The sequence below is a fragment of the Ursus maritimus genome, unplaced genomic scaffold (assembly GCF_017311325.1).
Source record: "Ursus maritimus isolate PB19 unplaced genomic scaffold, ASM1731132v1 scaffold_33, whole genome shotgun sequence".
Lineage (NCBI taxonomy): Eukaryota > Metazoa > Chordata > Mammalia > Carnivora > Ursidae > Ursus > Ursus maritimus.
The window spans coordinates 10,644,082-10,660,766 of record NW_024425897.1 but is presented as its reverse complement, the minus strand read 5'-3'; the positions used below and the strand labels follow the sequence as shown (position 1 = coordinate 10,660,766).

The window sequence follows — 16,685 nt, the reverse complement described above, 5'->3', positions numbered from 1 at the left end:
GTTTCCTCAGTTAACCATGGATAGCGAGGTTTCCCAACTAAAAAACTTAAAATCAGGTTGAATAGTATATCTGACTCTAGTGGGATACACACTGAATGCATGTTTGAATTCCAAAGGATTCTTTTTGAGAAAGCTCCTTATGACAGAGCCCCTGGTTTTGATCTGGTGGAGACCTCTGCCTGTGGGTTTGGCAGGGTCCAGAGGAAGCACACTGCCTCAGATGGTGCTGGCTGGTCCGGAGAGCCTGCTGCTGCTGCTTTTACTGTTTCCCCTCTGCCTGGCCCCACCGGTCCCTCCTCTGGGCCAGATAGGAGAGGGGCTTACTGAGCCACAGGGACTCCAGAGGCAGCTTTGTGGGAAGCACACCATGCCTTCCCTCCCGTCTGGTCACAGCCTCACACAGCTCTGTCCCTCAAGTGACTTCTCAGGATCAAAGACAAAGGCAAGAGTTGCTCAGTTTCTCTTTAGTGGTCATTGGAAAAATTCTGGTTTGATTTCCCCCAGCTCTCTTCTCTTCTCCTATTTGGGGACTTTGGGTTTTCTAGAGGCACAAGAACTATGGCCTGGTACCACTGGTCTGTGATTCAAACCTTTCTGGGTGTGTTTCTGGCATCTACCCACTCCTGGTCAGTAGTGGCCCACATGCCACTCTGGCGTCTCTGCAGAAGACTGGGAGGCATTGGTGAGGGAAGTCTTTACCCACTTGTGCGTGTGTCCAGAAGCACCTGCAACTTGTGGGTTTGGGGCTTCCCCAAACTACGTCCCAGGGGCAGGGTTATTTGGGGAAATACCACTCAGAACCTGGCCTCTTCCTCTGGAAGATTCTCTGAGCCTTGGGGTTTCTTGAGCTGGTGATTCCTCTCCTGTCCAGCTCACTCTCTTCATCCCAGGCAGCATGTGGTTCATTTTTGTCCCCAAACCTATTGTTTTAATCTAAAAGAAGTTGGTTCTGCATTTTTACGAGAGGGTAATACCCAAGTTTTTTATTTACACACCTGTAATCAAAATGCAATACTATAAAACTTTTACTGGTGAGACTCCTGAACTCAGTCTGTTTTCTTCTGTTAGTAAAATGTAGCACTTTCTTTCTACTTCATTCTACCACTATGGTTTTAAACTGTCTTCAGATTATTCCTCATCACCATCTTCCTTTTTCTGTATTCACCCTCCTTAACACTCACAGAAACAGAAATGCTGAATTTCTTAAAACATTTTAGCTTGAACTCCATGTGCCCACTTTGCTGTTTAAATCCAATCCCAGCTGTACCAAATGCAGCCTGTTTCCCAGGCAGAGCTCCTGCCATTCTGGGTGGGAAGATAAAGTGCAGGTTCCCTCTCCTTTCTAAGTGATGGGACCTGCTTGGAACTGCCTGAAGACTTGGGAGGAGGGAGTGGTCTGGCTGGTTTGTGGCCCGAGGGTGCGTAGCACAAACGGCCCCAAAAAGGTGAATGAGTACAGCATATTGCTTGTTTTTAAGGAATGGGAGCAGTGGGGACTTTTCTTGAGTTTTTAAGTGACTCATGCATAACAGTAAAAATTCAAACTGTACAAAAGGCTAGAAAGCCTGAAAAAACAAGACTCCCTTTCACCTTGATCCCTATTTTCTCCCTGCAAAGAATATCCATGCTGAGCACACATTCAATTCTGTTCTGTTTCTGCCTGTTTCCCACTCAGTGTATCTTGGAACCCGTTTCAGAATAGCCCATATGGGTCTGCTTTTTTCTTCTGCACAACCTCATAGCATTTTATTGTCTTGGATGTACTACTGTTTAAGAGTCTCCTACTTAAAACATTTGGGTTAACATTTATGAAAAATGCTATGATGAGTGTGTGTGCGTGTGTGTGTGTGTATGTGTATGTATTCATTAACTCAGATCTCTGGTAAATTCCAAAGAGAAATGGCTGTGTCAAATGGTAGATATTAATATTAAAAATATTAAGATACAGTCCAGAAAAAACCTCCAACTCCTACCAACAGTGTATCCCCCCCCACACACACACTTGTCAGTATGCAGTCTTTTCCATCCTGTGTACTAATCTGAAAGGTGAAAAGTGATGTATTTTTGAGTTGGTTTGAATTAATTTAAGTAAGATTGAGCACCTTCATTGGCCAGTTGGGTGTCTGGTGCAGTCTGTAGATCTGAATCTGGATTAGGGAAGTGTTTACAAAAATATGAGATGAAAAACCAAGGGGTGAAGTCCTCAAGAAAATGTTCACCTTGTATGACCCCTTCAGGCCCTAAGTGTCCCATGGATTTAGGATTATAACCCTCACTTTAGGATCAATACTGTATTACTAGGTCAAAACAAAGGTTTGTTTGTTTACTCAAGGAAGGCATGGGTTAATAGGTTGAGAAAAACTTATCTGGTTCCTCCTTTATCTGAGTGACACTACTTTTTGGCTGCTCTTGTTGGGTCCAGTTCCCCTGCCTTTCAGACCTGTGGTTCAAGAAGTGGTAGCCAAGAGTTCATAGCTCTAAGGACCAGTAAGTAATAAAGCTCAAACTTCTTTGCCATTTAGGTAGAATACAAGGCTTGAGTGGGCAATGTCGCCTCGCTCCTTGTCCCTGTTGGAAGGTTGTTCTCGAGCTGGGCCAGGCTATAAGGGACCTGTTGGTGGGTGGTCGTTAAGGTGCCTGAAACATCCTCAGAATTCCACTAGAGGGTTCTGGCCTTTGTTGGAGATGGAACCTCTGAGGCTTCCTTTGGAATGACCACATTGTTTTTTACCCTGAACAGGTAAATGGCCAGCTTGGCCGAGAGAGGCAGAGCTCCAAGGGAGCATGTTTTCTCTGCTGCCCGGTTTGAGGCCTCGGACTGTTCTGTCTGTTCTCAGCACTAATGGGGTCACCCTCTCCATAGTGAGCAACATAAAAACTGGACAGAGGAAGGACCTGGCAAGGAATATCTCACTCTGCAATGAGCCAAAATATTGACCAGCCCCCCCCCCCTTTTCATCCAGGAACCTGCAATATGCCTGGCCTAACTAGGGCTCCTGGTGGATCCTGTAGAAATTTCCTTCCAGCTCACAAGGCCTCAGACAAACCACTGCCCATCCTGGCGTATTTAAGCCATGAGGCTAGTTCTCCACCTGAAATTTACTCAGAGGCCCATGTAGATAGCCGCTAATCTAGGGTTGGTCTGACTGAAGTTGGAATGGAGGTCCAAAGCCCTTGTTGCCCTGACCCTGAATTTTTGTGTCCAAGATTAACTGGTCCCTGCAAGCTACCTGTAGGCATTTCACTGCTTACTCAGTGGCCCTCCTGGGATGTTACCCCACAGCCATCCTCATGGCCTTCTAACCATTTGGCCTGTTTCAGTATCCCCCTAAGGGTGAGGGGGTCAGGGCTTCCATCCATCCTCTGGGGCTGCCCTGCAGGTTGTCTACGGTACATTGTGGCATTCCCAGCAGCTGGCAGCCAAGGCCTAGAGAGTGGGGGAGCTCATACCACCGGGGCATTCTTGCACCACTGAGAGAAGAATCTGAGGGACAGGGACATATCTTTTCTCCCTTTCCCCTCTGGACTTGGCTGAGATGCTTCCATGGGATTCGCAGGGGCCACTTCCTGCCCGAGCAACCGCCGGTGGTTTGGGAAGCAATGGCCAGCTCTAATTCAACACTTTGAAGTTACTGTCCCTCCCGTTACATTTTCCTCAAGTGAAGCTCTTGGCTCTCACTCCCCTCCCTAATGCCCCCACCATTTAGGCCAATCTGTTACTGGGTGTGGGGCGCTGCAGTGGGAGAACTATTTGTTAGAAGGGAAAGAGTTTTGAGTTCCTTACTCTAAACCATCTATCACAATATGACATGGGCTAGAGAACTGGCTGCAAATTCTTACCTGGCCCAGAAGACGCGGCCAGGATCCGGGCGCCAGCGTTCTCCCAACCTGCCAACCGTTGCGGTCGGCGGAGGGCGCCCAGTATGCCAGTTCTCCACCCTTGCCGCGGGAACGTAACAGCGCCTGCGCGATGCAGCTGCGTGGCACGTGCGGCTGCGCCCTGCACATGCACCTGGGAGCACGATGAGCCAGCCAATGGGGCAGGGGGGCGGGGAGGAAGCACCATGACCAAACTCAGGTGCACGAGGCCAGCTGGCTGCAGAGTCGGGATGTGGAGACCCGGCGGCACCACCGCACCCGGCCAGACTGGGGGCAAGCTGGGGGGTGGCGGCCTCAGGGTCTTCACATCCTAGGGTAAGCGAAGGGCCTTATGGATCTATTGGCCTGCCCACACCCCAAGCAAAAAAGTGGGTGGGTATTTTTTTTGTTTTTTGGATCTTTCTTTCTCTCTTTTATTTTTTTGCGTCTGCAGATTAAGCCTGAGTTGTGTTTCAGCCTTTTTTTTTTTTTTTTTTTTTTTGGCCACTACAGAAAGCATTTTGTATAGACGACTTTGCGGTGTGGTGCTTTTATATCTGCAAGATAAAGGACCTGGAAAGGAAGCTGCATGTTTTACGTCTTAAAATAGCCATCTCCAGGTAATTTTCCTTGAAGGTTTGGCCTGCTTGCCAGCCTGTCGGCCTCTCCCGGGACCTGAGGCATCTTGTGCGTCAAAACCTTGGCCCATTTTCTACTGGTTTATCCTTAGCTTGGTGTATGGTGTTACTTGAAAGGTAAACACTTAGGATTTGAGGATTCTTATGCTTAGGAAAACCTTTCCCTTTCTCTTCATTGTCTTGCCCCAAACATTCTCTTACGTTTTGTTGCAATATTAAAAATATATATATATTCTCAGTGTCCACTCGCTGTGGAATACATTTTAGTTTAAGCGGTAAGGCAAGAGTCAAGCTTTGATTCTTTTTTCAAATGGAAATTCACTGTGTTCGCCCCATTTATTAAGTGAACAACCTTGGTTATTATTTATATTCCATTCTATTTGGTGGGCTTGAGATGCCCCTTGGACATGTCAGTGAAGACATCCTGTTATCGGTTGGACAGGTGATTCTGGTTTTTGTTTTAAATGTTTTATTTATTTATTTGATAGAGGGAGAACAAGCAGGGGGAGCAGCAGAGGGAGAGGGAGAAGCAGACACCCTGCTGAGCAGGGAGCCCGAAGCAGGGCTGGATCCCAGAACTCTGGGATCATGACCCCAGCCGAAGGCAGACGCTTAACCAGCTGAGCCACCCAGGCGCCCCTGGACAGGTGATTCTGATTTGAGGGGTGGGATCCCAGCTGAAACTAGAATTTGGGGCATCACGAGCATCTAGGTGATCAATCTCCCTCAATGTTTGTTTTTTTTTTTTCCATACTTTCCCAGGCTATTAGAATTTATTCTATTAAGTGAGATTTATTTTTTAAGATTTTATTTTTGTTTATTTGAGAGAGAGCGAGAGAGCAGAAAGGAGGGGCAGAGCATGAGGGAGAAGCAGACTCCCTACTGAGCAGGGAGCCCAGGGTGGTGCTCCATCCCAGGACCCTGAGATTATGACCTGAGCCAAAGGCAGATGCTTCACCAACTGAACCACCCGGGTGCCCCGTTAAATGAAATTTAAGATCATGTTACCCAGTTTTTTCCCATCCTTGCCAAAGAAAAAAGTTCCATTGTGATTTAAATTATAATTGCATTAAATTTAGATGTAAGTTATGGGAGGGTTGATATTTTTAGGACCTTAAATCTCCCCAGAGGATACAAAATGGTTTTTCATTTGTTTGACTCCTTTTAGTCCTACAGTAAGATTTTATAATTTCTTCATACAAGTTCTACAACTTTCTCGTTTATTTCTGTGTTACGGTTTTTTTAGTATTGTGAATGGAATATTTTTTCCATCTCTGTTCCTGATTATTAATACAGAGAAAAGCAAACACTTAAAATAATTTATTTTCTGTGTTATGACTCTGGTAGTTTTAAAAATAAACTTGTTTATAGATGCAAGGCACAAATTTGCCATGCTCCAATTTAATTGCCATTGTAATTTATTTTTGAAAAATATTTTAATGCCTTTTTTTTTTTTAAAGAGAGTACAAGTAGGGTGGGGCAGAGGGAGGAGAGAGAGAATCTTAAGCAGGCTCCACGTGGAGCCCACGTGGATCTCACACTCTGAGATCATGACCTGAGCCAAAGTAAGAGTCTGAAGCTTAACCGACAAAGCCACCCAGGTGCCCTGCTATTTTGCTTTAGCTAGAAACGATGAAACAATGTTGAATAATTATCTGGGACTTGTTTGTGATGGGTTGGAAATCCACACATTAGAGCTGAGCAGAATATTAGCTATTGGTTTTGGTGAGTGGCCTTTAAAGTGTGGAAAGAGTTTCCATCTTGTTTAAACTTGGGGCTTCAGGGATGGAGCCATGGCTGCCAGTCTTACCTGAGTGGAGCACCAGGGGGCACTAGTTAGATAAACTGAAATGTATGTCAGGGAGGGGGGCACACAACTGTCAGGCACACAACCCTGACTGTCAAACCATATGGGTTTTTTTCCTTTAAGCTGCTGTTTCAACAATTATTTTTATTAGACATTGTGTCTCTACAAAAGAATACTGTATTTATAAAATATTTGTATGGTAAGAATATGCAGTGTACACTTATCATCTTGTTTTTTAAAAAAGCATTATTCTTACCTTATAAATCTGTGTGCCTCTCCTGGGTCCTCTCCCCTTTCCTCCTTGCCCAACAGTAACCGCCATCCTGAATTTGGTGTGCATATTTGTTTTTGCTCTTTTAAAAACTTTTGCCACCTCAATTTCCATTCCTAAATAATTGTTTTGTTTTGCCTGTTTTTGAACTTGAGTAGACATAACATTTACTATTTTGCAACTTCCTATTTCTTTTCAATATTGTTTCAGAAATCCATCAATGTTGTTAGATGTAGCTGTAATTTATTAATCTTCACTACCATATACTATTCTATCACTGCTGAATATCATACAGTAATGAAAAATGAATCACCCCTACAATGGAACATATGATTTTTTATCCATGTCTCTGTAACTGGCATTTGGGTTGTTTCTAGTTTTTTTGCTATTACAATACAGCTGTGGACATTCTCGTTTATGTACTCTGTTGCATGCATCAACTTTGGAGTAGACTTGCTGAATCATGTAAGTCATACCCCTTTCAACCATACTAGGTAACATCAGATTATTTTCAGAAGCACTTGTATATGTTTACATGCTCACTGGCACTAAGTTGTTGATTTCTCTACTTCCTCACCTACACTTGATATTTCTAGACTTAAATTTTTTGCAGTCTGATGGGTGTATAGTGGTAGGTCATTGTCTTTTTTTTATTTTTATCATTGTGGTTTAATATGCATTTCCCTGATTTCTCATGTGGGTGAGCACCTTTTCTTGTCTATTGACCATTTGGATTTCTTCTTCGATAAAGTGTTTGTTCAAGACTTTTGACCATTTTTTCTGTTCTTTTGTCTTCTTTTTATTGATTTGTATTTTTGTATATTCTGGATACAAGTTTTTTATAAGTTATCTGTGTTGCAGATTTCTTCCACTTTTTGGCGTCCTTTTAAAAAATGCTTTTTATACAGTCTTGATGAGTAGAATGTCTTAATTTTAGTGTAGACTAATTTACCAATCTTTTTTATTGTTTGCATTTCTTGTAGCTTTTTTTTTTTTAAGATTTTATTTATTTATTCGACAGAGATAGAGACAGCCAGTGAGAGAGGGAACACAAGCAGGGGGAGTGGGAGAGGAAGAAGCAGGCTCATAGTGGAGGAGCCTGATGTGGGGCTCAATCCCATAACGCTGGGATCACGCCCTGAGCCGAAGGCAGACGCTTAACCGCTGTGCCACCCAGGCACCCCCTTGTAGCTTTTCTCAAGAAATTCTTCCCTATCATGAAGTCATAAAGATACTATTTTATGTTATCTTATAGGGCTTTTATAGTGTCTTTCACATATAAATCTTTAATCCACCTGGAATTGACTTTTGTGTATGGTATGAGGTAGAGTTTCAATTCCTTACTTCTTCCTGATTGTCCCCACACCCTTTAATGAAAAGTCTTACCATTCTCCATTAATTTGCAGTGCTACCTCTCTTATATAGCAAACGTTCATATATGTGTAAATCTGTCTGTTGTCTCTTTCTCTATGCCAATACCACACTGATTTAATTGTTATCATTTTACAGTAAGTTTTTATATCTAGTAGCGCCAGTTTAACCACTTTTTATGCTTCAAGAGTGTGTTGACTATTTTTGGTCCTTTGCATTTCCATATAAATTTTATTTATTTTTTTAGAAAGATTTTATTTATTTATTTGACAGAGAGAGACAGCGAGAGAGGGAACACAAGCAAGGGGAGTGTGAGAGGGAGAAGCAGGCTTCCCGTTGAGCAGGGAGCCCGATGTGGGGCTCGATCCCAGGACCCTGGGATCATGACCTGAGCTGAAGGCAGACGCTTAATGGCTGAGCCCCCCAGGTGCTCCTGCATTTCCATATAAATTTTAGAATCATTTAATCAAGCTCCAAGAGAAAACCTGTACAGGTTTCATTGGAATTGATTCTATGTCATCAGTTTGAGAACAACTGATATGTGTAAGTCTTCCAAGCCATGAAGATAGGATAACCATCCATTAATTTAGATCTTTCTTTAGTGTCTCTCAAGAAACTATTATAATTTTCCCTTTAGAGATCTTATATTTTCTTGATTAGATGAATCATAGGTACCTGATGGTTTCTGATGATGTTGTAAATGATACTTTAAAATTTTCATTTTCTGGCAGTTTGTTGCTAATATATAAAGATGTAATTGATTTTCTTGTTATTCCAATTTATCTTTAGATTCTTTTGAGTTTTCTATTACATATCATCTGTGAGCAATGATAATTTTGCCATTCCCATACTTCATATATTTTTCTTGCCTTATTGCATTGGCTAGGGCTGCCAGTACAATGTTGAGTGTAATGGGTAAAAGCAGCTTTTTTTCTCTTCTTCCTTCTTCAGATACCAACAGATTAAGGAAGTTTTCATTCCTATTTTAAGCATTTTTTTTCCCTTTTAAATATCATGGATGCATGTTGAATTCTATCTAAAGTGTTTTCTGTATCCATTGAGATGACCACATAGTGTTCTTTATTTTGTTAATGTGGTGAATTACACTCCTTAGTTTTTCTTAAGGTAAACTGACCTTGCATTTCTGGAATAATGATTATGTTTTCTGTATTTCTAGACTTGTTAGTATTTTGTTTTGAGTTACACCATCGCTAGTGTGTAATTTTCCTCTCTTCTGTCCTTGTTAGGTTTTGGTGACCAGATTATACTAGCCTCAAGAAATGAGCTGGGGACTATTTCCTCTACTCTAGGGATACTTTCTGTAAGGCTGATTATTCCTGGATCAGCTATGTCTGGAGTTTTGTGTGTATATGTGTGAGGGGAGTTTTTATTTAAAAAAAAATTTTTTTTAATTATTTACTTATTTGAGAGAGAGAGAGAGAGTGCATGAGCACAAGCAGGGGGAGAGGCAGAGGGAGAAGCAGATTCCCTGATGAGCAGGAGCCTGATGTGGGACTTGGATCATGACCTGAGCTGAAGGCAGACACTTAACTGACTGAGCCACCTAGGCACCCATGAGGGGAGTTTTTAAACTGATTTTTAAAGATGGTTATACTGCTACTCAGACTTTTCTAATTTTTGAGTCAGTTTTAAGTTATATTTTTCTAGAACTTTATCTCAGTTTTCAAAATTATTGTTACAAAGTTGTTCATGGTATCCTTATTTGACAATATCTGTAGCATGTATGTCTTTTTATTTCAAATATTGTTTTCTAGGTTCATCTATTTCCTTTCTCCTTCCTTCACTTTCTCTGTAATCCTTATAAGTGTTGTCAATTTTAGGTTTTCAAAGAGCCAACCTTAGATTTTATCATCTATTATGTTTTCTATTTGATTAATTTCTGATCTTTATTTCCTTTCTTTGAGTTTGTCTTAGTGTGCATTTTCTTACTCAAATTGGATGGTTAGCTCATTATTTTTTAGTCTTTCTTCTTTTACAACACGAGCTTTTAATGCTATAAATTTTTCTCTAAGTACTGCTTTACCTTTATTCTATAACTTTTGCTATTTAACATTTTAATTTTTAACTGTATTTTATAATCTCTGTTGTTTTCTTCTCTGATCCATCAGTTATTTAAAAGTATTTCTTAATGTTCAATAATTTTTTTTTCTAATTGCCTTTTTGTTATTTCTTTCTTTTTTTTTTTTTTTTAAAGATTTTATTTATTTATTTGACAGAGAGAGAGACAGCCAGCAAGAGAGGGAACACAAGCAGGGGGAGTGGGAGAGGAAGAAGCAGGCTCCCAGCAGAGGAGCCTGATGTGGGGCTCGATCCCATAATGCCGGGATCACGCCCTGAGCCGAAGGCAGACGCTTAACGACTGAGCCACCCAGGCGCCCCTTGTTATTTATTTTGAACTGTCTTCTTTTTAGTCTGAGAATGTGGTCTCTATGTTAGTCTTTTGAAATTTGCTGAGGCGTTATGACTGGCCCAAATATGTGGTTAATATTCAAAAATGTTCCATGTACATTTCAAAAATATATATTCTGCAGTTATGTGCACGTTACATCAATTTTGTTAATTGTGTTGTTGGAAACCTTGCTGATATTTTTTGCTTCTCTGAGCTCTCACTACAGGGAGAGTTTAAAATCTTCCATTATGATTGTGGATTTTTCCATTTCTCCTTGTGATTGTGTCCATTTTACTTTATTTTGAGATGTTATTAGGTGCATAGGAGTTTTAGAACTTTGTGAATTTTATCTTATATTATAAAGTGACCTTTTTATTTGTAGGAGTTGACATATAGAAATACATATTTGCCGTAAAGTCTATCTTGTCTGTATATTTATGTTTTCAGTATATTCTTGTAAACAGCATTTAGCAAGATTTTTTATTCGATATTTTTTATTCTTACCCAAAGATTTAACTTACTTAAACTTTGTGTATTATTGATGCATTACTGACTTATTTCTGTCTTATTTTTAAATTTTTATTCCACTTTATCTGCATTCCTTTTTCCTCTTTCTTGCCTTCTTTTAGATTGACTGAAATCCGCCCCCTACCCCGCCACACACAATGTTTTCCAAATCTGTTATTCTTCTTCCTTTAGTGATTACTCTGTGTGTTTTACCTTATACTTAACCCAACAAAGTCAGACTCCACAAGACTCTTAATAATGTTTTAGTAAGTTTTTATTCATACCTTTATTTTCCTTTGGATCCTGAAAGATATTTTCCCTGGGAATACTAACATTTTCTCCTCTAATCACTTTTTTCTTCTTTCTTAGGAGGTCAACTCTCAGTCTTACCTTTGAAGGTAATTCCCACCACCCACCCCTAATCTGGCTGCTTTTAAGTTTTAAGAGTCTTGCAATTTCACCATATTTTATTTTGCTGTGGATGTCTTTTTATTTTCTTGACTACAATTTGTGGAGATTGACTCTGTATATTGGTCTTTCTCATGATTTCTCGGAAATTTTTAAATCATTAACTCTCTGCTGCAGGATGCCTGGGTGGCTCAGTCAGGCAAGTGTCTGCCTTCGGCTCAGGTCATGATCCCAGGGTCCTGGGATTGAGTCCTCATCGGGCTCCTTGCTCACTGGGGATCCTGCTCCTCCCTCTGCCTGCTGCTTCCCCTGCTTGTGTGCTCTCTCTCTCTGACAAATAAATAAAATCTTAAAAAAAAAAAAAAAGTTCTGCTCCATTTCAATTAGACACATATGGGACCTTCTCACTTTATTTTCCATGTCTCTTCTTTCATAGTTTTCACATCTTTGTGTTGTATTCTGGATACTTTCTTCAGATCTTACTTCTATGTCACTATTATGTTCTTCAGTAGTATGAGGTTATAAATTTATTATTTTTAGTGACTTTTTTCCAATTTCTGGAAATTCTTTAGTTTTTTTTTAAATACTGTTCACTCATTTTCAGGAATGAAAATTCTAGAAATCTTCTATTTCTAGAAATATACATGCTTATTTTATATTCTGTGTCTGATAATTTCACTATATGGAGGCGTTTTGTGTCTGATTCTACTGTTATTTCTGTTGGCCTGTACTCATGGACCAACTTGTGTATCGTGTTTCCTTGTGTGTTTAGAGATATCACACTGTAAGCTATTCATTTTCCTTGCAACTTCACATCTGGGATTCCATAAGGCCTGGAATGAAGGGGAGAGCCTCCATGGAAGATTTCTTTGCTTCTCTCATGTTACTGGGGACATTGCCAATTTGAGACCATGTTATATTCTCTGCCAAAGGTTTTATTGGACAATCCAGGTAGTATGTATTTAGCTATTAAACCAAACCAATTGAGGGTCTGCTCCCAATTACAAATTCTCAGGTGATTCTTTTATGCTCTGCTTAGGACTAATCTTTAAGACAAACAATTTTCCTGTATTGATTTTGGATTCATTATATCAAAGGTATAGACCTTTGGGACTCCAGCTTTATGGTGGACATCTCCTATTAAATATCCTATGTTGGAAGGGTTATTTGAGGTGGTGAAAGCTTAAGTTCATTGGTACAGTAAGTGGCTATGAGAGAAAAGCAGATTTCAGACTCTTCTTAACTTTTCCATGTTTCTACACTCACTTAATATTTGGCCCAAGTATCCCTTATATTCTTTCCAACTCATGGATGCTTTAAGATGTTGTAAAAGTTTATCTAGCATGCCTAGTTTTACACAAGGGTGGTTGATATAATGAATGATTTATAATGAAAAGCTTCCCAAAACTGACCTATTCTTGCATTTCTCTGGTAAACCTAACTTGGGCATGGGTTTACCAACGTGAGATATCAGTCTCTGGTGTGTGGCTGGATTCTATTTGCTATTTGGATTTTTGAAAATTCTAATATTTTTTAAGATTTATTTGAGAGAGAGTGTGCACACACACAAGCAGCAGCAGGCAGAGGGAGAAGCAGGCTCCCCGCTGAGCAGGGAGCCTGATGTGGGGCTCAGTCCCAGGACCCTGGGATCATGACCTGAGCCGAAGGCAGACGCTTAACCAACTGAGCCACCCAGGTGCCCCCAAAATTCTATTTTTTAAAAAGATTTTATTTAAGAGAGAGAATGAGTGGGGGAGGGGCAAAGAGAGAGGGACAAGCAGACTCCCCATTGGGGAGTCCAACATGGGGCTCAGTCCTAGAACCCTGAGATCATGACCTGGGCTGAAGTCAAAAGCTTAACCAACTGAGCCACCCAGGCACCCCTCAAATTCTCTTCTTATAAAGTGAGGTTGAAATACATATTTCTCATATTTTCTGTGCTGTCTTTACCAGATTTTGTTGTTGAAGTTATGTTGCCAGCTTCATAAGAAGAATAAGAACTGCATTGGCGGTGTCTCTGTGCTACACTTTGACATTTTTCTATCTGGTGTACTTTACCCACTTCATGCTGAGCCCCAGCCCTGGGGATAAGGGAACTTGCACTTGTTAAGTGTTTAAAAATATTCCTAGGATTTTGATTTGGATCATGTTGGATTTGTAGATTTGGGAAGAACCCGCATAACTGAGCTGGCCATCTGTGAAGATGGTGTTTTTTCTTTTAACTCAGGTCTTCTCTATCATTCAGTAAAAATTTAAAGTTGTATTTGTAAAGGTCTTTTGCATCTTTTTGTCAGATGTACTTTGAGGCCCCTTATGGCCTATGTTGCAGAATCTTTTTTTTCTATGACCTTTTCTACTCAGTGATGCTGAGTGTAGGCTGATCTTCTGTGATCTGGTTAGAGTGGGTTCTAGAACGTCAACCTGGTATCACTCCCTGTTTGAGCTCTGCCTGGCTCCACTCCAGGCTCTTCCCTCACTTTGTCTCAGTGGACTGGCTTTTGTTACCTCTGGGCTTTGCCTATGTAGCCCATCATCTCCCTCGGCAGACCCCTTCTACTGCCCCCTCCCCCTGGGGGGGGTTAGGTTTATGTTGGGATTGCCCCACCTGCCTTGCACCTTCTAGCCAGTGAAAGCTGCAGGACAAACCAGTGCCTGCCTCCCCACAGGTGGGAAAGCAAGGCCCTGGTAAAGAAGGAGTTGTGTAGGGCCAGCCTTGGATCCCCCAGCGCTGGGGCTTCAGGGCAGGTGATTGGAGCCTGGCTTTGATACTCTTGTGGTGCCCTGCCCCACCCCATCCTCTCACCTGGAAGCACTGGCAGTGGGAGGCCCCCCCATAGTGGGCCAGACCAAGCCGCTCTAGACCAGTCCTGGGAGCTAGTGATCTGAGTTGCTTAGCAACCTTAAGAAGCCGTCCAGGTCATGGTTATCGAATAATCTTGGAACTCACCAAGGTGGGCTTCCCTGAAGAGAAGAGCTGGGTGGGTGCCTTGGCTTGGCCCCAGACAGCCCCAAGCAAAGCTGTGAGCCCTCCCCTAGGTTCTGTCTCTGCCCTCTGCAGCCTTCCTGGCCCGGACCCTGTCATAACAGGTCTTCCACCCCTACTTTCTCCTCCCCATTTATACCAGCTTTCCATTGCTTTCCTCAGTGCAGAGGAGAAGAAAGTCCCAGGCTCCACCCCCATGCTGCCTTATAGGCCATCACCTGCCCTGCATCAGCCCTGGTCCACCCAGTCACAGACACACTCAGGGACAGGGCCTTGGAAAACTCCAAATCCAAGGTTTTTATTACCAGTCAGAAGGTGCTCCCTCGCAAACAGTGTTGAGAAGAGGTACATTGCACAGCTCTGCTGCAGGCTTGTTGGGGCTACCCAGCCCACCCTGCCTGCCCTGCCTCTCGAGTGGGCACCCTAAGGCATTTCATACGTTGGTGTTTTCACTTTTGTTTTTTTTTTATAAAAACAAAACCAGTCCTGGAGTATACAGAAAAAAACCCTGCGATGAATTTTCAGGACCAAACTTAAGTGGGAGGGGTTGGAGTGGGGGTTCTGAGGGGCCGGGCTAGTGGCCACGGTGGCCCAGTCCCCCCACCATTGGCGGAAGCCTTTGGAGGGGGGTCCGAGGAGAGGGTGGGGCACAGCTGACGGGAGGGCTAAATTCAGACAGAAGTGCCCTGTCTTCATCATTTTTTAACTTCCACATATCATAGAAATTTAAGCAAAATAGCTATTTTTATATATTTATATATCATATATATATATATATATATATAAATCAGGCAAAGAGTTCAGGGGGTGTGGAGATGGGCACCCCGGAGGTGCCTGAGGCCGAGGCGGGACACTGGGTCTCTGGTGCCTGGGGGCACCAGCCCAGGCTGAGCCAAATGTTTGTTCTTATTGCTGATTTGGGGCCTGGTTCTGGGGTGGGGAGCACCTGCAGGCCCTGCTCCCCAGCATGGCCAAGGCTAGGCAAGGGGCTGTTGCCCTCAAATCTACATGGGGGCCACTTGGTGCCCCCTTCCCCACAGTGGGTGCGGCTGTAGCTCCAGAGACAACTGACTTGTGCTCTCCTGGGCCAGGTGGCCCCTCCACTTCCCGTGGAGTCCTGTGCTCCCGGTGACTGCGCAGCTCCGAAACAAATGTGGCCCTGCTATGTTGAGCGACAAAATGCTCCCTGCTCAAAGGGGTCTGGCTTCCTGATGTCTTAAAAAGGGGCTCTTGCCAGGACACGTTTGTGGCAAGAAAGCACACTTAGAAAGTTGTCTGCTAAGTGCTGTACTAAAAATATTTACTAAACCTCTTGGCTGGAAAGAAATGGAGATAGTTTTTTTCTAAAAAAGTCAAAAGTGGCTCCTCAGGAGGGGCCAGTGCCTCCCTGGTGGGGCTGGTGACTGGGGCAGCCCAGGGCCTGGGCTAGCCTGCCTGAGTGGTGGTAACTGGGAGCTGGGGTCCCAGTGGGACCCAAGTCCATGATGAAAGGGCTCGGGTGACCCGGGGCACCTGGGAGCTGAAGAGTATGCAGGTCAGCACTTCCTCCTTCCAAGGTGAGAGCCCCAAAAAAGTGTTTAAAAAAAAAAAGACGGGGGGGGGGGGGGGGCAGGAGCCAGCAATCCGTGTGTTAACAAACTCACCAAATTATTTTGTTTTGCACACCGAAGTTTGAGTCACACTGCATTACATTAGGCTGTTTTACACAGAGTGATCAAAGGGACACATGTGCCAGTCCTGCCTCTCCTTGGCCTCCCAGTAGCCGCCCTTGTACATGCAGGCCGTCTCCCCGGTCAGTGGGTCCAGCCTCTTCTCGAACCACAGCGGCATGTACACATCGGCCTCCTTCTCTGCTGGGCAGGCACAGCGGGCAGGCGAGTGGACGGTGGTCTCTTCCCAGCCCCGCCCCCTTCCCTGGTTCCCCCATTCCCCGCCCCTAGGACACAGCTTCCTTCCACCCTCCCTGTCCCAGGGGTACCCCTTCCTCCCCATCTCCATTCCCGCCCCCGGGGCATCCCTTCCTTCTGGGAACCCGCTCCCCATCCCCAGGGCACCCTCTCTCCTTGCCTCCCCGCCCAGCCTCACCTTCCTCTGTGCCACAGCCCCGCGAGCAGGCCTCCAGCCGCCTGCGCCGCGACAGGCGCTGCTTCTCCTCCAGCCGCTGCTTCTCCGTGTTGGCCTCGTCCCAGTGCCCCTTCTCCATCAGACGCTGGTCCGGCCGCAGGCGGCTGTCCGTGGGCGCCACGCCCTCCTCGTGCTCGTTGAGGGTCAGGGCCAGCTCCGAGAAGTAGTACATGTTCTCCGCGTTCTCCCTGCGGCGCCAGGGGGCCGTGAGCTGCCCCGCTGGGCCCCGGGCCACGTGGCCACCCCCAGAACTCGCTCAGCCAGCTGCTCCTGTCCTGCCGGCTCCTGCCCTTTTCCTGCTCGCACCT

General features: G+C 43.8%; 1 protein-coding gene across 1 annotated transcript in view; it reads right to left on the bottom strand.

The window, feature by feature from the left end:
- Positions 1–15,954: 15,954 nt before the first annotated feature.
- The window catches only part of LOC103681119 (oxysterol-binding protein 2), a 34,830-nt gene continuing 34,099 nt past the window's right edge, over positions 15,955–16,685 (bottom strand). Inside the window, exons 17-18 of the mRNA XM_040619413.1 lie at positions 16,339–16,565; positions 15,955–16,103 (exon numbers count right to left, since the gene is read on the bottom strand). Coding sequence (XP_040475347.1) covers positions 15,955–16,103; positions 16,339–16,565 — 376 coding nt within the window. The remainder of the gene's footprint in view (positions 16,104–16,338; positions 16,566–16,685) is intronic.